General features: G+C 33.9%; 1 protein-coding gene and 1 long non-coding RNA gene across 2 annotated transcripts in view; one reads left to right on the plus strand and one right to left on the minus strand.

The window, feature by feature from the left end:
* The first annotated feature begins 844 nt into the window (after nt 1-844).
* Nucleotides 845-5,249, plus strand: LOC128671010 (uncharacterized). Its single transcript, XR_008404807.1, has 3 exons — nt 845-1,021; nt 1,376-1,504; nt 2,246-5,249. It is a non-coding gene; the product is annotated as an uncharacterized LOC128671010 (long non-coding RNA).
* A 3,414-nt stretch (nt 5,250-8,663) lies between these two features.
* The window catches only part of LOC128670903 (cardioacceleratory peptide receptor-like), a 90,922-nt gene continuing 74,531 nt past the window's right edge, over nt 8,664-25,054 (minus strand). The window contains exons 3-11 of the mRNA XM_053746921.1: nt 24,221-24,356; nt 16,765-16,868; nt 15,820-15,913; nt 14,914-15,009; nt 13,229-13,432; nt 12,525-12,626; nt 11,361-11,541; nt 10,993-11,137; nt 8,664-10,202 (exon numbers count right to left, since the gene is read on the minus strand). Of these exons, the coding sequence (XP_053602896.1) occupies nt 10,113-10,202; nt 10,993-11,137; nt 11,361-11,541; nt 12,525-12,626; nt 13,229-13,432; nt 14,914-15,009; nt 15,820-15,913; nt 16,765-16,868; nt 24,221-24,356 (1,152 nt within the window). The 3' untranslated portion in view covers nt 8,664-10,112. The remainder of the gene's footprint in view (nt 10,203-10,992; nt 11,138-11,360; nt 11,542-12,524; nt 12,627-13,228; nt 13,433-14,913; nt 15,010-15,819; nt 15,914-16,764; nt 16,869-24,220; nt 24,357-25,054) is intronic.

Genomic DNA, 25,054 nt, shown 5'->3' on the forward strand with positions numbered 1-25,054 from the left:
TAGGTAGGAATCGTGTTCAAAATTAATCATTCATCTAATTTACTATACCCTAGTATATATTAATTTATTTTAAGGTGGTATAGTAACATTAATTATTCTGTTTGCGGCAATTAGAATGGTGATGACAGTGCAACAGTCCAAATATTAGACGTGAGTAAATAAAATACTTTTCTTTTTTTAAATTTACAAGTAAATCTTATAGGATTTGTCACAAAACTATGTGTCAACTATGAAATACACAGTGTATTTCATAGTTTATTACAACAATAAAACTGTGAAAACTTTTGTTGGAACCACTCTCAGATTCTCGTCTGCGTTACAAATATTTCAAAAAACAATACAACAGATTTATATTGTTTCACTTCATCCTAACTGGGCTACAAATACTACAAGGTAATGCGACGCGGCGCGACCCCACGATGAAAATTTAAGAGAAGTATTTTTTATTGCGATGATCAACCATTATGAGTGAACATGTATGTTAAGTATTTATTTATTTGATAGAATAATAAACAACGCATGTGCTTATTTGTGGCCCATCTTCACGCCAGTTATGTTATCATCAGAGCTAAAGCTCATTAGCATGGGCTAATAAAAGGGCACACAGGTTATATACTTAGTATGGTTTGTCTGGTATAAAATGGTATACCACCATACTAAGTATATAACCATACTAAGTATATAACCCGTGTGATTACCCCATCATCGCCTGTAGCCATATTGTTACATACACATGACGTCGCGTCGCGTAGTCCACAACCCGCTGCGTAACTAGGACGCTGCGTCAGATCGTAATCGCGTATAAAAATACAAACGATAAAATACACAACACCGTTTTTATCGTTCCGTCGGTTTTAGAAACATAAATAAGGCTTGTAAAAGTCAGTTCGGTGCGTTTTTACCTCAATGTTATTTGCAATTTGATGTGTTCTTGAAAGCTGGTTATAGAGTTACCGATTGAACTATACGGCTTTGAAATTTATCTTAACTTGTTTATAACACTTTGCACTTCCTTAAAATGGTAAATTTTAACCTTGTATTTGTTTATGTTTTTATATATAGCAATGTGTTTATCTTTTGAAACTTAAAAGAGAGAGTTTATCTGTGGCGCGTAAAAGGATGAACAGATTTTGACCAAGATAGTTTTTAAATTTATGACCTGTTTTTAGTAACTTTTCAAAATGATTGTGTGTGGCGCCCTTAAATCAATTTAACGTTTTAGTTTTGGTTGTCTCACCATTTTAATTTCTTTCTCTCCTTTTTCAGTATTTTATCAATAAAAGCCATGTAATTTTTGAAATCACACGTCGTTACTTCCACTCAAATAAAACTTACACTCAATATTGTTATCATCTATTGTCGTCTTTATTTCCAGTGCAATAACAGTTGTATTTGGAGCAGAAATAATGAGAGCACAGTAAAAATCACAGACATTGGAATAATATAGAAGTGGAATATATAGATGAACTATAAAACAGCAAGTTAGCACGATGATATCAATTAAGTACTTTATTTATAGCTTATTATGTGTAATCTTAATAACTACACGCATAGCATCGTATCGCGTGGTGCAGTATTATGTTGCTCACCTAGGATGCATAAATCTATGAAAATACAATCAGATGGAATATTGGCTTGATTTTAAATTAAAAATTACGTTTTAATGTTTATCACCGCAACAGTTAAATATTACATCAATCTATGATCATCAGTGACTGAGAGACTGACAAACGTCGTATAAATTAATCTACTGTTAACTTTGAAAGAGATCAAGATCCATCCGAAATTACTATGAGAACAGCATTTTTAAATTACGCCAGTTTTCACATAAACATGGCACTTCTAAATTAGCATCATTCTAAAATCTGTGGCAAGAATCGTTTCGGTTTGTGTGAACGATCGCGTTTTGCATGCTCCGCGTATTCTTATAAAACTCATTTCATATTATCTTTGTCCTACATTCCGAGAAAAGAGTGAAGATTTTAAGTCCATTCGTATCGTCGTATGCCTCATGTCGTCTTGGGTATTATAAGTGGAATGTAACACAAGCAACGACTCCTTGAGCTATATTAATGGAGTGGTTTACCATTGCCTTCTCCATTTAACTCACTAGCTGATAAATCATCAATTAAAGTGTAGGTTTCCTCACGATTTTTTTCTTCACCAAAAGCCTGGTATATTAAAACTACTACTCTGGTATATTACATACCTGGTATATTAAAACTATGACTCAAATTGGTTACAGTTACAGTCAAATTTTGTGACAAGAACAGGAACCTTCCGAGACACACAGACGGACGGTTAATCTTAATCACGGAACCATCACTGCTTAAATCCATTCGAGAACCATGTATCCTCTCTTTTATAAACTCACAGCCAATTCATTGTCCATACTACTGGGGCACTGGTATTAATTATAAGAAAAGGCAATCGTCGTGTCGTATCCAGAACTAAAACAACTCCAGGGACAAGAGCCTAGCTCGATTATTATGTATTTTAATTAAACAGACAACGAAACAAGGGAGATAATAAAATTTAAATTACTTGGTAGTTGTTATAAATTAACCAAATAAACCTTTGTAGAATTACATCAACTGTCTGTAAAATAAAAACATAAGTACCTTTTATAACCGCGCGAACATTCTCAAAGTGAAATAATTTCGCTTTCTTAGGGCTTAGGGCGAATTTATTTTTATTACGGAGCAAAATACAAACAATTTTAAGGGTGAATGTTAAGAGAGATTAACGTTTTTGATAACTTTGAACCCCGAGGGATCGCCGCAGACAAATTGCACAGTTTGGGGACATACGGTCCGGGTTTTTGGGAGATTTGCGGGATATGATTTAAACAGACAAGCTGATTTGTTGTAAATTCATCTTCTTCATTACATGAAGAAACCGATGACAAAGAAAGCAGTAAAAAAAGAGACTCGTACAAAGGTGGACTAACCCCAGAAAGGGATTTCTTCCAGTCAAATTTAACGTAAAAAATTAGGTAGCGTAGGTTAAATGAGAAGAAAAACGTATACTTATACGAGACATATTAAGTCTGTCTGGGCAATATTTATAACTAGTATAGTAATATTTATAACTTACGCAATAGGCAAAATATTATATAAGTAGGGTACCTTACAATTTTAACATCGGTTTATCACCATGTTCGAAGATATCTATAACTTAGTATAACCACTAAATTGTATTCCGGAGACACAAAACGTTGGAAGAACAAAAGTTCCTTGAATCCCTGAATCGGATCTTGACCTTGCGTTGCGGACAAGGACGCAGTTACGTAGATATCCGCGGTTCTAGTTATGGCATATCTGTCTTATACGTCTGTAGGTACTGTTGTTTCGTCGAAATAAGATTGATTTATGTACTATTTTCAACCTTTCGAAAAAGGAGGTTCTCAGGTAGGTTTGTTTTGTTTTATTTATCATGTTTCTAGCGGCCCGGCCCGGCTTCGCTCGGGTAAAACATCATAGAACACCTAAAACTTCCTCAGGAACCGCAATATAAGAAAATAAAATATATTAGGACAAATTACACAGATTGAGTTAGCCCCAAAGTAAGTTCTACTTTACGATACTATATTTTATAACATATACACATACAGAGATAAACATCCAAGACCCGGGCCAATCAGGAAAATATCATTTTCCATCATGACCCGACCGGGGATCGAACCAGGGACCTCTCGGTTCAGAGGCAAGCACTTTACTACTGCGGCATCGAGGTTGTTTAATCGCCAATATTAAAATTGAATATTTATGTCACTAGATGGCGATATTTAGTTTTAGAACGCGCTATCGTGTGTCGCTCAAGAAATTATATAGTGTTTTGAAATATGTGAAGTTCTTTTGGCTTAACTTTTTGATCATTACACGGTTGTCACAATTCTGAAGTTTATATTTCTGTTGGACCTCACGTGTATTTTTGTCAATCAGCCGATTGTTCAGAGGTCGTCAAACCACTACTACTATTTCGGTGGCGAAGTGGTAAAATGCTTGCCTCTGAACCGAGAGTATTTGTTATAATTTGTTATCGTTGAGTTAGTACACAAGTCTCGAATTGACTTTGGAGTTAGCTCAATCTGTATGATTTGTCCTATTATATATCTATTTATTAATTTAAAAACCCTGCATTCGTTGCGTATTTTTAAAGATCGAAACATTCATATGGACAGACAGCGGGAAGCGACTTTGTTTTATTATGTGTTATAAATTATAGATCTATATATGGTTATGTTATAAAATATAGTATCGTTGAGTTAGTATCCCATAATACAAATCTCGAACTTACTTTGGGGCTAGCTCAATCTGTGTGATTTGTCCTAATATATATATATTTTATACTAGGTATGTAGTGATAGTGAAATTGGGGTACCTAGTCACATTTCTAAGATTTATTAAAATATCTTACGTTAAGTATTGATAAGTTCAGAGTAAGGGATAATTTCACCACTTTCTAATTAAATATCTATTAGAATCGGTCAGCTTCCAATATATAATCTAACTACTAGATATTAAGTTATTTTCTAGTTATCGCTATCCAACACTTATGACATACAATTTTACGCTGAACGTAGCATATCAGTCTCTCTCTCATCTGAGCGTTACGCGTACGATGTGTTTACAGTACAGCAGTCTGTGTGTGTGTGTGTGTGTGTGTGTGTGTGTGTGTGTGTGTGTGTGTGTGTGTGTGTGTGTGTGTGTGTGTGTGTGTGTGTGTGTGTGTGTGTGTGTGTTTGTGTGTATGTGTGTATGTATGTATGTATGTACGTATGTACGTATGTACGTATGTACGTATGTACGTATGTACGTATGTACGTATGTACGTATGTACGTATGTACGTATGTACGTATGTACGTATGTACGTATGTACGTATGTACTTATGTACTTATGTACGTATGTACGTATGTAACGCGATAACTTTCGAACCGTTGCTCTGATTTTGATGAAATTTAAAATATATGTAGAATATGTCAATAGAATTTTTAAGTTCGTGGGGCATTAAAATCTGTTGAGTCGTTGTTGAAATATCACAATTTTGTAAAAAAATAAAAAAATATTGCGTTCGCGAGGTTTAAGTTCGCGTGATCAACTAGTTACTATATCATTCTGATTCGACAGAGGTAATATTCATTTCAGTTTGTTAACTTGAGCATGCAAGCAGCATTACTTTACTAAATCCCCCTATAATCGAATCACGTCAAAGCTGACCCCAAATGAACCCTAAATCATGTTCAACCCTTTCAGCGGTATAGGGATCGAGAAGATTAACTAAAGGTATGTGGATTACACCTTAATAGCAACAAGCTGCAGTTTATAGCAACAAGATGGCGGCTGTTAAATATTATCCGACTGCGGTGAAGCTTAAAAGGAGGATTTTGTTTTTGATTAGTGTTTTTTTTTTACAGAAATTACGATTATTGTTTTTCGATTATTTAAATTATTATACTATTTTTGACATATTTTCTCGTTTAAAAAGTTATACATATCCATATGTCACGTTTTTGTTTATTTATTTTTTAATTCATAAAATATCTCCCTCAAAACAATACCTCGTATTAGCAAAAATGTTCACGAAAATGATTATGAACGCAATTAGCAAATTGCAGACACAAAAAACGTATAAAATAGATTAAATTATGCCCCCATAGTCTTGTCACAGAGAAGACGAAAGCAGAGACCAAGCAACGAGAAAAATGTTTACGACTAAACTGTGCAATTATAGATTGAAACGTGACATAAAAAAACTGCAATTGAAGTAGGATTACAGTACTGTTTAAAAAAAAATAAGACATTACATGGTATGTGTACCACACGTACCACATATTAAACATTTTCAAATATTATATAGCTTAACGTTGCACAATTTGCAAGGCTCACCCAAGCGAAGTCGTAACACGTCCGGCATGTAACCGCGTACCAAAATCCCATATATAATTTAATGCAGCAATGGCGTTCTTTAGGCGGGCTGCTGACAATATCTCGAATGTAACAACGGTGGGTGAAGTGCGGGTTTGCATTTCACTTCTCACCATCGAATCGATTCGAAGTGAGACGCAGCGAACCAATCACATTGCGCCATTGTAACGCAACGACATCCACACTGCAATGTGAGTGTGGTTCCCCCTCGGTTACTAAAATTAAATTAAATTCTATTCCATTGAACTAGTAATTACTGTTGATATACAATTTTCCATTAATGATTTGGCTCTATGTTGTATACTCTGTAAACTGGGGGATGAGACACATAACCATGTTTTGCCGTCGTAAAATTCTTCAGTGGTTGTTTTCACCAACGTGTTTGACTAATGTTAATTAAATTTGTTTACTTGCGAATCAGAAGTTGTTCTGCTAGAAGTCTATAGAAATCATATGTACATTAAAATATTATTTGAAAAATTGAAAACAAAAAGCAAAATACAAGAAAAAAGGGCAGGCTATATTAATACGCTTTATGTCATCGAACCATAGATAAAAGAATTCTAATTCGAATTTCGAATTGAGTCGAACTTTGAATTATTTTTTGTAAATGTATATTTTTTATATTCACCAACATGTCTGAACTCCCGTGGTTGGAAGTCTAGACAAGACAATTTTATCCTTACATTATCAGCGTTGCCATGAGCTCCTAAATAGAATATTGACTAAAATATCTATCGAAATTTCCTATAAGCTTCCTTACGAGACTACAGATACAATTTTCTATGAAACAAATACAGTTTTTTTTATTGTGTTTAGTGAAACTGAACCATCAAATAATAAACTTTAGATGCAGTTACTATTAGGCTATAACTCTCTATTAGTATAGGTTAAAGCGGTGGTGGTGTAATGGTTAAGATGCCCGCCTGTGGATCTAAAGGTCCCAGGTTCGAATACTACTCGTGCCATATGAGTTTGTATTCAAATCTGACTCATATATAGTAGTTTTCATCGACCACCACTTGCTTCCGGTGAAGGAAAACATCGTGAGGAAACCTGCACACTGGTTGATTATTAACTTGTGTGTGAAATGGAGAAGGCAATGGCAAACCACTCCATTAATAATGCCAAGAAAGTTGTGTGTGTTTCATTGCACGTAATGACCACGACCCTCAGCCATGAGGAATACGCCTATGAAGAAGTATAGGTTAAATAAACTATCCCAATTTTATACTCATTGTGTGGAAAACAAAACTACCGAAAAAGAAAACCACTGTCCCAATTTAAGGTATGTTAAGGTATTTATAATATTTTTTTTAAAACTCACGCGTCATTTTTGACGAGGGTTGTTTCTCTAATTAACATGTCATTAACACAGTTTCATTGCGTAACATATATTATTTACAACAATTAAAAAAAAACAATTAATTTGAAATGTAAATTTCGTTGAATGGACAAAAAATCGACAGATCTCGTCTTGTGAATATTTATTATAAAAATGAACTAATGCAACCGAATGTTAGATTTATTCCAGTCTGATACGTTACATTTGTAATGTAAATTTACATTACATTAGTAATCTATGTTTCTATATCTATCTATATTATTATTATAAAGAGGTAAGCGTTTGTGACTTTGTGATTTTGTATGTTTATATATGATAATCTCTGAAACTACCGAACCAATTTCAAAAATTCGTTCACCATTAGAAATATGCATTATCCAAGATTGCTATAGGCTATACTGTATCAAAAAATTCCAACATTTAGTTATTATATAAAGAGGTAAGCGTTTGTGAGTTTGTTTTTTTGAGGCAGGTAATCTCCGAAAGTATCGAAAAGATTTCAAAAATTATTTCATCACTAGAAAGGTACATTATCCAAGATTGCTATAGGCTATATTTCATCTCAAAATTCCCACAGGAGCAAAGCCCCGGGGAACATCTAGTGATTAATATAATACAGGAATCTGTTGTGGTAAACACAGATTAGGCAAGATATAGGCAAGATTGACTAGAAATAATTTTTTCGCAAGCTAATTTTATGATTCAGCGTTAGCATCAAGCTTTATTTATAGTGTTGTAAAGACGTGCATGTCTCAAAAGTTACTGTTAACATTTAGTTTAAACCATAATATGTTGAAATTATTAATTAAGATTTTTTTTTTGCATAATGTTCAGTCTGTATAAAGCTCATGTATTTTCGGATCATTCTTTCCATTTCTTTTTTCCATTGACGTTTCAAAATCAATGGAACTACTGAGAGAAAATTTCTCACTTGTTCCAAGGGACTATTTGTTAGTGGTACTGGTGGAATGATCCCTATTTTCAACACCATATCCTTTATTCTTTAGGTGGTCATTAATTACAAATTCCATTGTCACTAATACAAAACCCTTCACCTAGGTGAAGCCTCTGGTTTCGATAAAACACAGGTAATATCGGTTTTTGATGATAGTGCAAGTGTGTGATTTGTCCTTCTTTCACGACAAAATGAAGCAATGGATTTATGCGATTTTTGGTGTGCAAATACTAAAAAGTAGCCTACTATCCTAATTATAAACGCGAGCGAAGTCGCGGGCAATAGTCTACTTTAAAATAAAAACTACAATTATTGTAACTGATACACACATTTAATAATCTCTGAATATATATTTAACACAATTTATTTACAATTTCGCAGTACAAAAATAATTGTACTTTATGATTACATAATTGAATAAATACTTAGTTATATTTCTAATAATAATTTAGCCTCACACGACTTATATTATCGACTATTTATTCTGACTTATGTACCTATTTAATACATGATTGAGTAGATAATACATTGTTTATAAATTTATATTAATTATTTAAATAAATTACTTGTTTAAACTAAGACTATATAAAAAATATACATATTTACAAAAAGTTTGTGAAGACTAGTGAAGAGTATTGAATGACATACTCATTTGATTACTAACAATTTAAAAATAAATATAGATTTTTGTGATGAATATTCCTACGTAACTGGTATCGTACAAAGATAATTTATGTTCTGTTCGTAACTGGTTACGAACCGTCAGTTCAGTCAGAACGCGGCCGAAGGGATGAATTACATAATTCAGTTACATAAAGCAAAAGTTAAAGCTAAAATAATCATAATGATATTATAACATACAATACAACTATTGGCCTATTAGACTTTGGTTATTATAAATGCATACGAAAATCTTTCACAAGTAATTAATATTCATATATTTCCACAAAATATAAATCAACCAAATTTGGCAATAGATAAGTTAACAACTTAATTTACTAAACAGAGATAGGTACAAGAATTGGACACTACTCGCATTAAGCACCTCACCCTCAATTACTAAACCAATCACACACACTAATCAGAGTGAATGTGTTCACTCTGATAGTCAGGGCTAGCCAAACCCACTCCCATCGCCACTACAGCCGTACAGCGCGTGTTAAACGCCAAGTAGTCACTTATCATAAACAAAAAATAACGCATAGACACACAAAAACAGCAGCTCGCGGGAGTGATCAGTTGACACAGTTAAAGTCAAACCCACTAGAGTCCCGTGTCCGCAGCAAGCGAGTCTGAACGGTTCTCCGACAATTGCTTCGTTTACAAACGTTTCGTCGATAGGATGTTTCAACATTGGGCATTTAAATGACAGAAAATGAAAATCAAATCATTTATTCAGAAATTCTTGGTTTCACAGGCACTTTTTCACGTCATATTTTAAATTAAATGACATTTTACCAAAGCTACAAACTACTAGCATTTCGGAACGACCACTGCTGAGAAGAAATGCCGAAAGAAACTCATTCAAACAGTGTTGGTCCCTATTATGCCTGAATAGCTTAATTACCATTTTTTAAATATATATTTTTTTATCAGTAATATAACGATGTAAGTACACAATAAAGTACATGATCAAAGGGTATACTGAAATATATTATGATTGTGATCATGTGCTGATGAAAGGAAAAAAAAAAATACATATATATGTATAATTAACCAAACAAAAAAACCTGAAATAAAAGTTTTTTCAGTTTGGTTAATTCGCCGACAGAATGTCTCCTCTATTATATCGGCGGATCGTTCGTACCGTATGCACTGTCGGAGAACAGTTTCAGTCCCCAGCGTCGCTAGAGCAGCACGTCGCGGGGCGCGCGCGCGCGCGGTCAGTCGCGCGCCGCCACCAGCACCAGCTGCGTGCGCCGCGCGCCGCCCAGCGACACGCTGCCGCTGCCGCTGCGTGTGCGGTTTAGGATCTGGATATATATAAAAGATTATTCTTTTAGTAGGCAGTGCTGGTCGTTCGCCGAACGCGAACTTGACCACGCGTATGTACAATAAATTTGTGCAAAATTTGTGAATATTTCAAAACGATTTTGATGCCCCGCGAATTTGAAAATTCTATTGACAGATTCTACATGTTTTTTAAATTTCATTAAAATCAGATCAGCGGCGATCTAAAGTTATCGCGATACAAATATACATACATGCAAAAAATTATTAATAAGACATATTAGGTATCTTATTAAAAATAGGTATTTTCAATAAGATACCTAATATGTCTGTATACAGGTGACTTTTTATATATTGGCAATATTTTGTCTACATGCTCAGTACATGATTCTGAACAACTCTTAGTATGGGGGTAACCCTGAAATCGCGAAAAAAAATCAGCTTCACGATTTCAAAGGGTTTTCTGTAAAAGTACCTACGTAATCTCTTCTAAAAGTGTCAGTATAATAATATAGCGAGAGTATTCTTTTAGTAGTTTAAAATACCTAATTCGTTCGTTCGTTCGAACTCTCCCAATCCCATTTTAATATGAAGATAAAACTGTTCGAGGGAATTTAAGCGGGCGAAGCCGCGGGTAAACAGCTAGTATACCATAAAGTCGCAACATAGGCTGCCAAGCTACCTATAAATCCCTTCTATCTCGAACGACATCCTCGAAAAGATAATACCTAAGTAGTGCTTCTCTGCTTGTTGACTTATCATACATACAACATGTTGTATGTAAAGAAGTTAATAATTCATTGAATAATTTACCGTAGCAACAGATTGCGATCTCCTCGCGTGGGTAGAACTGAGCAGGTCGGAGTTGGCCGTGGAGTCGGACCTGGAGCGGAGCGTGCCCCGCCCGTGCCGCCGGCGGCCCCGCCCCCACCACAGCCACTTGTATGGCGGCACTCTCCTGGAATTTGGAGAATTATTACAAATTTTTGAGCAGCTATGACACAGGAGAGACATACTGCGCCGAACCCAGAGTAGTACGAGAGATCGGAGCCCCGTGCGGTGGACCAGATGTCGTAGTGGTCTTGTTTCTTGAAAGTTAGCGCTAAAGATTTTGTAGTCTATAACGAATAGCGAATAGAAATCTGCACTTTTACCAGATGATACAGTAAATAGACACCCACCTCAAACTGGTGTAGATGTGAGGGGAGAACATGCAGCATATCAGCGGGTTGGCGGCAGAGTTGAGGGGGGCGAGGCTCTGGATGAGGGTAGCTATCGCGAAGTTGCTCTGCGTGTGCGGGATGTGATTATACACCTGCAGCAGGTCGAACACGATGTACGGAGACCAGCAGAGCACGAACACTGGAAATATTAAGCTTTTTCTTATTTCATTCTGGTAAATGTTTACCATGATAAAGCCTAAGGTAATCTGAGGAAGCTATTGTCCAGAAGTAATGGTCATAGCTATATCAAAACAGCGACGTGAGTAATGTCAACTCTGTAGGACAACCTAGGAGCGGGAGAAATCTAACTTGCAATATTTGATTACAGACAGACAAGAGAAACTAAATTAAATATTGTAGTTAACATTGAAATCCGTTAGAAATTAACTTTTGATTCAATTTGTTAGGATCAAACTTTGTAGGGAAGATCCCCTTTAAAATTTACGAATTGTGTTGTGGCCTTCGAAAAGGAATAGAAATGGTTGGAAAGAGGGAGGGGAAGCTATTGCCCAGCAGTGGAACCCTTATAGGTACATAAAAAAAATGTTCGTTGCAGTTCCATATGCATTTAAGTAACAAAACCTAAAGCATTATGTATCCGTATTGTTTTTTGTGTGTCTTTAAAATGAAAATAAATAAAATCCGCCCCCGCGCATTTTGTGTAATTATTTTGAAACTATAAACCTTACATACATTATGAAATGAAGTCCCCCCAATGAAGATGCCTGCCTGTCTTTACGTGACAAACTCAAAAACTACCGAAAGGACTTTTATACCGTTTTCAGCTATAGATGTATGATTCCAGAAGAAAGTTTAGGTTTATAGTATTTAATGGATTTACTCGAGCGAAGCCGGGCCTGGCCGCTAGTTTTTGTAATAAAACAAGTGAATGCCGCAAACAGACTGACATTTATTGATTACTTTGATACATCATAATGACTGAACAAAATAAAGAAATAGAATTATTTTGGTACAATTCCCAATTTACGCAGAAACTTTAGTATATTCAAACAGGCACATGACATTAATTTATTTTTTTGATACATCACAATGACTGTTTTCATATAAAACCATGGATTTAATAAGTACTTCATCTACTAATCCCATGTATAAAAAACTCACCAAACACGATGACAAATGTCATTTTGACACTTTTTATTTTCGCCCTCGGGATCAGGCCCCGCGAACTTGCACGCCTCGAATCTGGATCGCTTTCAACTTGACCTGAAATATCGGAAAACTTTCTGTCAAAATTATTTTCTCACTTGTCAAATTCATACTTTCGATTGAGACGACTCTGCGTGAGAGAGATAATATGATTGACATTGAAATCCGCTAGAAATAGTAGCCCTGAAGAACAGTTGATTTAATTTATTTGAGATCAAACGGAAAGATAAATTTTGGAATAAAAAATAATATCTAATTGAATTGACTCCTCCTCCTCATTATCTAAATATATTTCCTAACATACTCACAACTATATAAATTATTCGGCCGCTTTGCATATTTATATATTTTACAGTTATGTACACATATATACAAAAAAGAGACAGACAGTAAATAAGGAAGTAAATAAATCTATGCTGCTCATTTCAAATGAAATTTCTCCCAGAAGCGCCGTTAGAAAATTTGAAAAGAAATGCAGAAAAGCGTATTACAAAAAAAATATTACATTGCTATTTTTTGTTTCTACGTTTTCCTACTGAAAAGCAAAATTCAATAAAATTGTAAATGAGTAAAGAAGATAATGGAAATATGCTATCAATTTATTAGCAATAAAGCGGTAATTATTCGTCAAAGTCAAAGAAAGGGCAGTGAAAACATACCATTTCTCATAGTCTTCGTTCTCCTTGAATTGATAGGCGGACTCATGACTACCGCTTTGCTTTTGGTCCAAATAGTCAACACTATGACGGCATAGCAGGCAGCTATGGTCAGCGCTGGTAACACGAAAATCATTGTCGACACCAGCGTCATCCATATCTGCCAACGTTGCGGTGTGCCCAGTTCTATCCAGCATTGCATCTGACCTGAAAATGTTAAGTGTGAACGTTCAGTTTTTATTTATTTATTAGAACAATCAAACAGCTACATTTTACGGGGTTAATGGTATCTAACGCATAACCTTCGCATAAGGTACATAGAGACTAAAATCTTTTGTTCTACGACTTTTGTCTAAACGTAATAAATACAACAGTTTTCCTTTTTTAGTTTTAATGACGTTTCTATAAAACGTTAACTCTATGTTCGATTCCGCTACATAACGCTACTGTACTGTCTCGTGTTACTTTGTTATTACATAGAGTTAAGATGTATAGAATCGTAAAGTAGATTGTATTTTTTTATATGAAAAAAGCCTGGAGGTTTTGCGTTTGATACCTGTAACCATGTATATACAGATCAATAAGAATTTAAACAAGAACTGTTTACTAATAACATAGCGTACAACGTTATTTATTCACAGAATTACATCAGAATTCGGGGCTGCTAAATACATTATGACATGAAAAACTTAAATATTAAATAACCAGTAAATCAGTTGTTGTAGTTTGTATAAATTATGTATATAATCTTTATAATATTTATTCACCGCATAAAATATATTATGTGCATGACAAGCTGTGAAATGGAGTGGTTTCATTTTGGTTTTAATCTAGTTTTAATACTGATTTTTTTGATGTTTCTTCGATTTCTTGTGAAGTGGATTTATTATTGGCAGTTTTGAACACAACTTGTATACCTAATATAAAATATATAATAACTACCTACTGGCTTATATACTAATAATATACCAATGGTTTGTTGGTTTTAATAAATAATAATAAATAAATATATTAGGACAAATCACACAGATTGATCTAGCCTCAAAGTAAGTTGTGTTATGTGATACTAACTCCACGATTTTATATTTTATAACAAATACATATATAGATAAACATCCAAGACCCGGGCCAATAAGAAAAAGATCGTTTTCCATTATGGGATCGAACCCGGGTCCTCTCGGTTCAAAGACAAGCACTTTACCACTGCGCCACCGAGGTCGTCAAGAAAGAGTTTTAAACAAGACTACAATAATAGTTTAAAATAAATTTAATATAGATGTTAAAAAGTACCTAATGTCTAATCGTGTATAAAAACGTTGCCTTTATACAAGTCGTATCTATGTTTATCCATACATATGTATGGAAGAGTAAATGAAAATTAAACTGAATAGAGAATGGCGAGTCGTGTTTGTTTAAATTTATGTAAAATTCGTTTATTAATTTTTTAATTGATTGTAATTTTTGTCATTTGTTTTATCAAACTAAGATAGTCTACTCGTAAGTGTGGGTTGCACCGTCAACTTTGACGTTAACTTTAACCTGCATGCCGCTGACGTTTAGATAAAATGGCGTACCTACTTCTGCGCAGGTTAAAGTTAATGTCAAAATTAACTGAAGCGAAGCACCCTAAGATAATCCAAGATACCTATAACATCGCTATATAATGGAAAAACACCTTGGAAAAATACCTTGGACTTCCTTGACTTCATACAGTATGAGGAGTGGAATGGAGAACACTATACTGATTATCCACGCTGACACTACGAGTCCTCGGGCACGGTTCCCTAGAAATAGTTATAGTTTTTTTTTATTATTTAGTTAAAAACTTTATTATACAGAATAATGAGAATTGTGTACAAGTTGTGGACTTAGCGCACAGATCAACAAAAATAATATGTATTAGGTTCGATCTCAGAGCGATTCAACCGCTGCGGACGCGCTGTCATTACGATCTGTTAACTTTCTTGAGGAAGAAATCATTTCCAAAATCAATCATTCATAAAATTGACATTACTACAGTACAGATTAATTAAATTTCAAAGTCAGATAGTAAAATTAGTTCTTGCCTTTTTAAAATTTGAAAACATTACTTTTTTTTTTTTAAACCCCAAAATAATATTCTGATTCATCTCTTGAATACAATCAGATTAAAGAAACTTTATTATTCAATTAGAAATAAAAATTCTACGATCTTGAGCGCATGAAGACCACATATAATGATTGAACAATTTAGTCGTATAATCAATCGATTTTCGATTTAAGAAATGACACAGATTACACAGTAAAATGAAACGGTGAAAATAAAAATTGGGTATTGAACTCATTTTAAATGTCAATGACGACAGAATGAAACATTTATATTTTAATCGATTTTGTTGCCCCCATGGATTTAGTAAGTTGATTTGTAGACCTCGCTCGGTCAGTCAATTACAATACGAATTTTTCGGTTACCGATTCAATTCGTTTCGATTCGATTTGACGTCATACTCATGAGTTTTCAATCTCTAGAACTACAAAATTGGTTAGAACATGTGCTCATAAAATTTGTGCAAAATAATTAAGTGCGTAGGTAGGTAGATACACAGTATACTTACAGCTTCCTGAGAAGTTCATAGGATTGGTAATCGCGTCGCATCGGTCTATACTGAGCGCCACCAGGACATACGTCGACGCGTACATGACCACCGCCTGAAAGGGGAGTATTCACTAATGACATAATAAACGACAAGAATTTCTTCAGCTACTTTTAAAGTTTCGCGTTACATTTATTTATTTAATACATAATTATATACCACCACATGTTAACACCTGTTGTTTTACAGATCCGTGGTGGTGGTGGTACGGACCTTTGTAACAAGGTCCGGAACGTCTGGGAAATAAAAAAGGTATGTTTAATACCTGTTGTTTAATATATAACATGCCATTTGACATGCTTTTCGGTTAAATTATAAACCTACTTCTGTCGCTAAACAGCAGTGCTTGAAGTTTTGTTAGGGTTTGAAGCGTGAGAGAGTAAATACAGGCAAAAACCCCATGACCAAAAATGTCGTCCACTCACGTGTCACCCTCGCCTTCAACATATAAAAAATATATAGATTTTTGTCGGTGGTGCTTATGTAAAACCATATAAAAAATATTATAACTTAAATAAAGAAATTTAAAAAAAAAAAACCCTAGTAGTAGTATTGCAAGCGTCCATATGCTATAGGTATTTCCATCAGCTGGACCGTATGCGGTGCTTCTTAGTAGTTTTTAAAAAAAAGTAGTATAAATAAAGATCACAGCCGACTGACCTACTACGTCGTACGTCGTCGAATATGGAATTGTATAGATCAGTAAAAGAGTGCACAAGAACGTGATGACTTGTGAAAGATTGGAGCTAAAAGACAGAGACGAATGACTCCATGCTTCGCGGCCTCATAGCCCCGGAAATAGAGTTGAGAAAGAATATAAAATACATGGATGTATGGAAGAAGTCAGCAGACGCTTTTGTCCAGCAGTTGATCTAAATATCTATTTAAAAAATACAGTATTATTACCTGCAAGAACTTGACCATTTTGCACATAAACTCGCCAGCTAGCCAGGCAATAGTGATCTTCTGCAGGATGTCCACAAACACATAAATTAGACCCACGAATAGATCTGAAACAACATACAATATTCTGTATTAGTTCACAGCACGTTACCTTGTAAATAAACTAGTTGTTCACCACGAACATAGACCTCGCGAACACAATAATTTTTTGATGAGTTTTGTGAGAAAATTGTGAATAATCCAAAATCAGACCAATGGTTCGAAAGTTATCGCGTTACAAATATACATACAAAAAATATATTTTTCCCCAAGTAGAACGGTAGAGCTAGCTCGCTCGCTTTTCTCGCTCGGTTAATATACACATTGCTTTAGAACAGTGAAAGTTATTGTAATCTTTCGCACTTTGAATTTTACAAATATAAAGAACCATTTTTTATTGAATCTACCCTGGTGATAAGTCTGGCTGCGATCACGGCAAGTGCAAGATCGTTGAAACGTCAGTTACATTTAATAAACAAGGTTCGTATTATATTTAGTTAAGTAATGGTTTTCTTTCATCATGTGGTGGTTCGAAAACTAACACACCTCATGGTTATAGAAACTCAGTTCACATGAACGAAATACCAATCAGGGACCTTTCAGTTCACAAGCATATTTTAACCACTGAACACCGAAACAATTCCGCTGTTATCACAATGGCGAAAAGATAATACACGTGATATACTTGTTTCACTCTTGTCCAGTGATGGCGACCATAATCAATAATTGAGCTCGAAAATCAGTTAGGATATCGATAGGACTATCGGTAGTTATGAAACTATCGATAAATATGTCGATATTTCAACTATTGCAGCTGTTGTATGTTATGATATATCACGCTATGTTCTGCGTTTCAATGAGCCAAACCATTGCTTTGTGAAAATTATTGGTTCTACGTTTTGTTTCGCTGTTTGAGTAATGCTCTATTCAGAATAGTTTGCATTGAATATTGGTGAGAAAGTTTATTGTCTGTAAGATACAATAATTTAATCTTGCTTTTATGCTTTATCTCTGTTATGGTTTAAATTATAAGGAGAATTTAGGGAATATGCATATACATCCGTGTTTGCGGTTATGAAGCCCAAAACCCGGGGTTTTGTGTAAAAAAATGGACTAATTATCTGAAACTGAGACAACTCCATATTTCCACCTAATTTATACTGCTGCCATTTGCCAAAACGCCACATCCGACATTTTTCTTTTTCTAAAAATGGAGTTAGTTCTTCAGAGTCGTATTGCCTGAGGGTCATTACATGGAATGAAACACACACAACAAATTTAATGGTACTATTATTAGAGTGTTTTTGTTGCCTTCTCCAATTCACACAAGTGTGCAGGTTTCCTCATGGTGTTTTCCTTCAGCGGAAACGGGTGGTGGTCTATGAAAACTATACATGAGTCAGATTTGTGTGACTCATATGGCACTAGTAGGATTCGAACCTGGGACCTTTCGATCCACAGATGGGTGTCTGAGCATTACACCATCACTTTTATTTACAAAATCAAAATCAAATCATTTATTCAGAGATTAGGCCTTCACAGGCACTTTTAACGTTATATACTAAATTAAATGATATTTACCAAAGCTACAAACTACTAGTGTTTCAGAACGACCACTGCTGAGAAGAAATGCCGTAAGAAACTCATTGAAACAGTGTTGGTCCCTATTATGCCAGAAGGGCTTACCATTTTTGAAATATAAATTTAAATTTAATATTACATATATTCATTGACAGTGGAAGAAAGCAATTTCCTAGACTTATTATTTTGAATCCCGTTGTCTTATGCATCAATTCTTATCCATAAAATATTATGAAATTACATTCCCGGGACGGTGCTAATAAAACATAGTATCCTACACAAACACAAATATCATTACATTATAATATTAAATGATTGCTTTAACACTCTGTACTTTCTTTCTGATCCAGACAACATCCGTATTACCGTTAACTTCCTTTGTTACAAACCAAATTTACTTCATAATAAACGTTTACTCAGTATATAATCACATAAATCTTTCCTTATTTAATCTCAAACAAAAGCATTTTCCCTACAAATCATCATTGGTTAGTTGTTATCATAACACGTCTTATTGCAATGACTTGGGGTTGAGAATCGCTTGATTTTGAAGAGTAATAATTCTGTATGCGGCTGTTGTTCTAAACGTCTATCTAGTTTACACATAAAGTTACTTCATTTATTTCGGGTTTGATCTATCTGTTTCTAATGAATAACTCCACTCGAACTTCAACGAAAACTGGTATTGTAATTTGAAGTCTTTGTATGTGTCATCTGTTGCGCCGTACCTCGCAAACTGTGAACCTATTTTTTTTAAATGTGATTTGTGTGTGTGAACGTGTGTGAAAGTGAACCTTTCTTTATCTCGGACGCCTTCGACGTGTCAGTTGCTCGGTGACCATGAGAACCATGAGACCCCGAACACGATCCGAAACATCTATGGTACAAAAGTATAAAAAAGGGTACGTACCTTTTTTACAAAATTATAAAAAAGGGTACGTACCTTTTTTACAAAATTATAAAAAAGGGTACGTGCCTTTAATACCTCTACATTATTTAAGTACATACTTATATGTGAAAGTTTAAAATCAAAATCAAATCATTTATTCGGAAATTAGGCCTTCATAGGCCAACCAAATCTACAAACTACTAGCATTTCGGAACGACCAATGTTGAGAAGAAAAATGCCTTAAAAGTGTAAAATGAGTTATCAATAGTTCAATTGAAAGAAAAAATAAAAAAATATTATGAATTTGTTTTTGTTCAGATATATAAACGGGAAAAGTTATACAAATTTCTCCAGCAGTGAGTTGATTAATGTGATTGTATACATATGAATAATGATGGCTAAAGTAAGAGAGACAATGAGAACACACCCTTACAGTTTTATAAAAAGGTTAGAAATAGATTCAAGAACACGCGGAAACATTCACAATGTTTGTGTTAGCTGATGAGAAGAAAACAAATAACACAAAGAAAGCAAATAACGCGATTCTGTGTTCTCTACTTGTTAGTGGATATTTTTATACGTTTTAACTTTTTGACGCGAAGTCTGTATGAAAGATTTATGTTTCTAGAAATCAATTTTAAATTCACTCATCTGAGCGTTTTCTCGTTCTTAATGGTGCATCCAGCATCGGCTCCCAACAAAGGATTTGAAAAAAATGGCCAAAAAAATGTTGACATTTCACTGCGCTATACAAATGTAAAGACCGCATCGAATTCCATCTAGTAGTTTTTGCGTGATGCGCGATCAAACATACAAACAGACAGACAAAAATAAAAAAAAAATGTTTTGGCTTCTATTACGTCTATAAAGAATTCATAATTATTTTTCCTTAATATCTCCTATGTATAGACAAAATCGACTTATAGTTTTACGACATATATAAAAACTTATTTTCTACTCGATTCTCCTGAGTAACACAAGTAATGTGCATTCTACGAGTATTTCAGTCATAGATGCGCAACTATGAGACAAGCTCATTGTCCTTTACCTTGTAAGTCAGGATTATAGTGTACACCTTTACTAAATCATTCATCAGTATGTACAATATCACAATATTCTAGGACACATTTATTGTTTTTACGCAATCCCTCAACGACTTGTCCTTATTTACCTATAGGTATAAATTATAGCACGATCTAAATAAGGGGTGTTCAGGATTAAAAGGGATCCTCTGATTTATTGGTCTAATTTTTTTCATCAGCGCGTTGCATTCCTATCGCTTGACGTAGCCATTTTGTCGTAATATCAGGATTACATATACACATAAATTTATTGATAGCAATCAACGCGATTTTGTTTTATTGATTTATATGCACTGGAAAATCTATCTTTTATCTGAACGAAGAAAATAAATGAAAAATTTCATACACAGATCTAATTCTGTGTATGAATTTTTTCATTTATTTTCTTATATGAGAACAAACTTAATAAACAATAGCTATTATGTTAAAAGCACCTGGAAAACCTATAGCGATTTAATTTTACAACTGAAATGAAACTCTTACTGCACTCATACAAAAATCATCCGAAAGTTGCGAGCTCAATAAAGAGCGCAATAAAATTTTAATACACTTTTACAACTCTGTTTCAAGACAATTGTTTTATTTTCTTATTAATCCATGTTTAATCTAAAATGTTCTGTGATCTAAACTCTTATGTGTTCTGTGATGTCGCTTCGGTACACATCTGATCACTCACTGAAATACGTATATTTTATTTGGATTATGGCTATTTTCGAATTCTCGCATACATATTCTAAAGCAATACTCTTCACTTCACTTTTCGTAGCCTTACGTGGCACGTTTTTCACACGCATATTATCCTTGACGAAAACTAGTCAAGCCAGCTCAACCGGGCTACGCAGTTTTGCGCGGTATTTAAAAGCATTGGCGCTATTTATTCCATTAATATCTTCCGAAATGTATATGTAAAAGTTGTTATATTTAGTCACTTTTCTATCGACAGAACGAGACAAAACATGCTTTAGGTTAGACGAAATGTTTATGTAAAAGCTGTTATATTTAGTCACTTTTCTATCGACAAAAAGAGTTTAGAGTATCTTTATCTTTTTTTATGAATAACAGTGTTAGTTAGACATAGAGCCAAGTTCTGTGTATGAACCACGCATGTTAGAAAATAATTATTTAGCTCGTAAGAAGTTCTTATTTTTGTTAAAAACTCATTTCATGTTATAATTAGGCTTAAACGAACATAATTAATTGAGTGAAGTAATTTCTATAAAGCCAATTCTATACATTTTTAACTTCATAATTACTTTCTCAATTATTTAATAAGTCAAAGGCGTTTCAGATATTACCGTTTAAACTGGTAATACCGTTACCGTTATAAATGTATGAATGTTTTGAAAGTAATTTTTTGGGTATGTAAGAATTTCAGATACATTACTTATTCAGTCAAAACCATTTTTGAGAGATGCCTCATTTTTCTGACGATGTCTATCTTCGTCATTTTTATTTAGGAAAAATAGAAGAATATGCCATTTTTAAATTGAATGTATCCTTTCCAGAATATCATGGAAAGTTGCCAATGTCATAATATTAATGGAGCGGCGCTGGTATAGTATTTAGAATACGCGCATGTGATCGAAAGATACCTGGTTCGAATCCTACTCGTGCCACATGAACTACAATTGAGACAACAGCATTTTATACTGATCATTGTTAGTCAATAAATGACATACTCGATAAGGTAATTCAAAATGTTAACGTTTATTTATGTACAGTACAGTAACTATGTGATATGTTTGGTTTTTTTTTTGGAGAATTGACGTAGGTTGACCATTTATAGCCGCAGGCATATCGGAAGGCGACAGCTAGTTGTAAAATAAGTTACAAACTTTATTTCAACAACGTATTTAGCACCAACTGTTTCATAATTAATGAAGACCTAGTACTTTAAAGATAATTCCCAACTGGAATAAATCACTGTTTAGGTAATTGTCAAAGTTCAACCTTTCAAGATTACTTGAACATCGCTTAATTAAGTTTATAGTAAAGTACTTAATTCCATTAGAATTTTCTGGGTTTAATGATGCGTACTGACCGGGAACATACGATATAACATCTTTGATACTCTCTCGACCATATTGCTCATCTCATTAGAGCATACCAAAGATGTCTACTGACCTATTAAAAGCATACCAAGAAATGCCTACCGATCTAAACCATAACAAATAATTGTAATACTGACTTAGAGTATTTACTAAGTAATTAATAAATTCATTATAATGGTCTAAATGATATGGAATAAATAATTAACTTTTTTATATATTTTGCAAATACATTTAATTGTAAACTAGCACCCCGTCCATGCTTCGCTCGGGTAAATACTTATCTACAAACCTTCCTCAGGAATCACACATTTCATTTTCATCTATTGGTGTATAACGTATGAAAATCCGCGAACAGAAATACAGACGCGGCAGAGGATTTTGTTTTTCGTACGCTGAGTTGGGATTTTAAGTGTAATCAGTTTATAACAAAAGCGAATGTGCCTGGTGAATACTTATCTTAATCCGGGTGATAACTTTTGTGTCCCACTAAGCATTAATTCCTTGTCTAATGGTGTGTTTAGTTCTTCATAATTGCGAACAAAGAAAGTTGTTTGCGAGTCATTGCGTGATTATCTTGAAGAAAAGTTTTGTTAGAGGAAATATTTACTTGTAAAAAATATGGCGATGAATTAAGAGATCATTTTATATTTTCAGCTATTTACAATAAAAAATGGCTAAGGATTTTATCAACTTGCGTTTTCTCTGGTAACATATTTTTTTCGGTAAATAGCCAGATAGTAATTTTAATAAATACAAGATAATTTGAGAAAAGTTTAAAATGTAACTCTTTCTTTTTTATCGTGTGTGTTCGTTTACGACTACCATAGCGACACGAATTAGACTGTCAATTCGTGTGCAGGTTCCCTCTTTAATAAATTATTATTAAATTACTTATAATTAAATATACATATAAGTATGTTACTGGCACCTAACGTATCTTTGTAGCGTTTTTCACAGGAATTAAAAATAATGTTATTTTTTTGCAAACACCTATGCTGGATATAAGTTTATGTTCTATTTAAAAAATAATCGTAGGTACATTTTTTAAAGAACGTACAACAAAATTGATTCAAATATTTTGTCAACGGTAAACATGTTTATTCGTCCTAACTTCTAAATTTATTACATTAAGGCGTGATAGCTATCCAAGAGTGATATCTTATGGTATGTTGTTTAGCTGGAATATAGGATCTACGAAAAATAAATATCGAAACCACGCGAATAAGGGATTAAGATATAGTCTTGTATCGAATAAGTTTTTGAGGTAAATAGTTATTTATTGACCAATATATAACTTATCTTGTAAATAAATAACTTATCCTGTAAATATCCCGTGGGAAGTCGAAAGGAAGAGTTTAAATATATGTTTCAACTGTTCGACGATCATTAACATAGAATGAATTCAAATTCAGTGAAAAACCAACATGTTTTCATTTCATTCTATTCTATATTACAATTTGCTTTACTTTGATATATTTATACTTATTTATTTATTTAGCCACAGCTGAAATAAAGTAAACAATTCTCCATTTCGCTGTAACCAATTATCTAGTATACATTTAATATTCTTGAAGAAATAATCGGAAAAATAAGAACAACCACTTTCTGATTAAGTATCATATTGCGATCTGTTAGTGTTTTGCAAATCTTTTATTTTTTTATCAGATAAGCTAACTTTTAGATAAATCTGTCTGATGTGATTTTCCAGCCTAATCGAACACTTGTGAAATACAAGTTTTAACTCTATCTGTGTATTATGTTATATTTAGGTTATCTGACACTTCATCAGCAAGCTGTGAACACCCTAAAATACATACCGGCGATGGCCAATTGCATGATGAAGAAGTTCATTCGACTCTTTCTCGCATTGGTGCAGAGGAGTGCAGCTATGACGGAGGAATTGAGAACCACGATCGCCACGAACAGGATCCACATCACTGAAAACTGGATTGTCTGTAAAGAATACACATTTTTTTCTATGAAAAAATAAATATTTTTACAAAAATTACCTACTTTATCGACACAAGCTTGCTGTAGTCATCAATTCGATTAAATTCAAAATCCTATTAATATAATAAATGCAAAAGTTTGTGAGGATTTATGTAAGTATAATATAATATGTGCTTGTTTGTTACTTTTTCACGAAAAATCTACTGGACGGATTGTTATGAAATTTGGTACACGGGTAGAATATAACCAGGAATAACAAATAGGGTACTATTTATCCCGAAATTCCCACGGGAGCGTAGGCCCGGGGTGCAGGTAGTTTTTTATACGTTATTTGCGCGCAAGACACTTGCGCGCAAAGACATTTGCGCGAAAGACATTTGATCAAGCGGAGTAGTTGAAATTTCAACGTCACAGCTCCGAATGCAATTGGAAACATGCGATAAGAGGAAGAGAGAGAGAAAGAGAAAAATTGTACTTTTCTCATATTCAAAACTATTTTCAGCGGTGCAAAATGTCGTAGATAAATCATTTTATCTGACTAGACTGCGGTTTGGCAATTTCTCACCGAGCATTTGAATAAATTATGTAAAGAATTGTATGTCCGCCAAGTGCTAATACCAATGCAAAGTGGCTTTCGAAATGTGTCACAAAAAATCTACATTCACATTCACGTTGTAGTCATAAACGTAAAGTATTATCTG

The sequence above is a fragment of the Plodia interpunctella genome, chromosome 6 (assembly GCF_027563975.2).
Source record: "Plodia interpunctella isolate USDA-ARS_2022_Savannah chromosome 6, ilPloInte3.2, whole genome shotgun sequence".
Classification (NCBI taxonomy): domain Eukaryota; kingdom Metazoa; phylum Arthropoda; class Insecta; order Lepidoptera; family Pyralidae; genus Plodia; species Plodia interpunctella.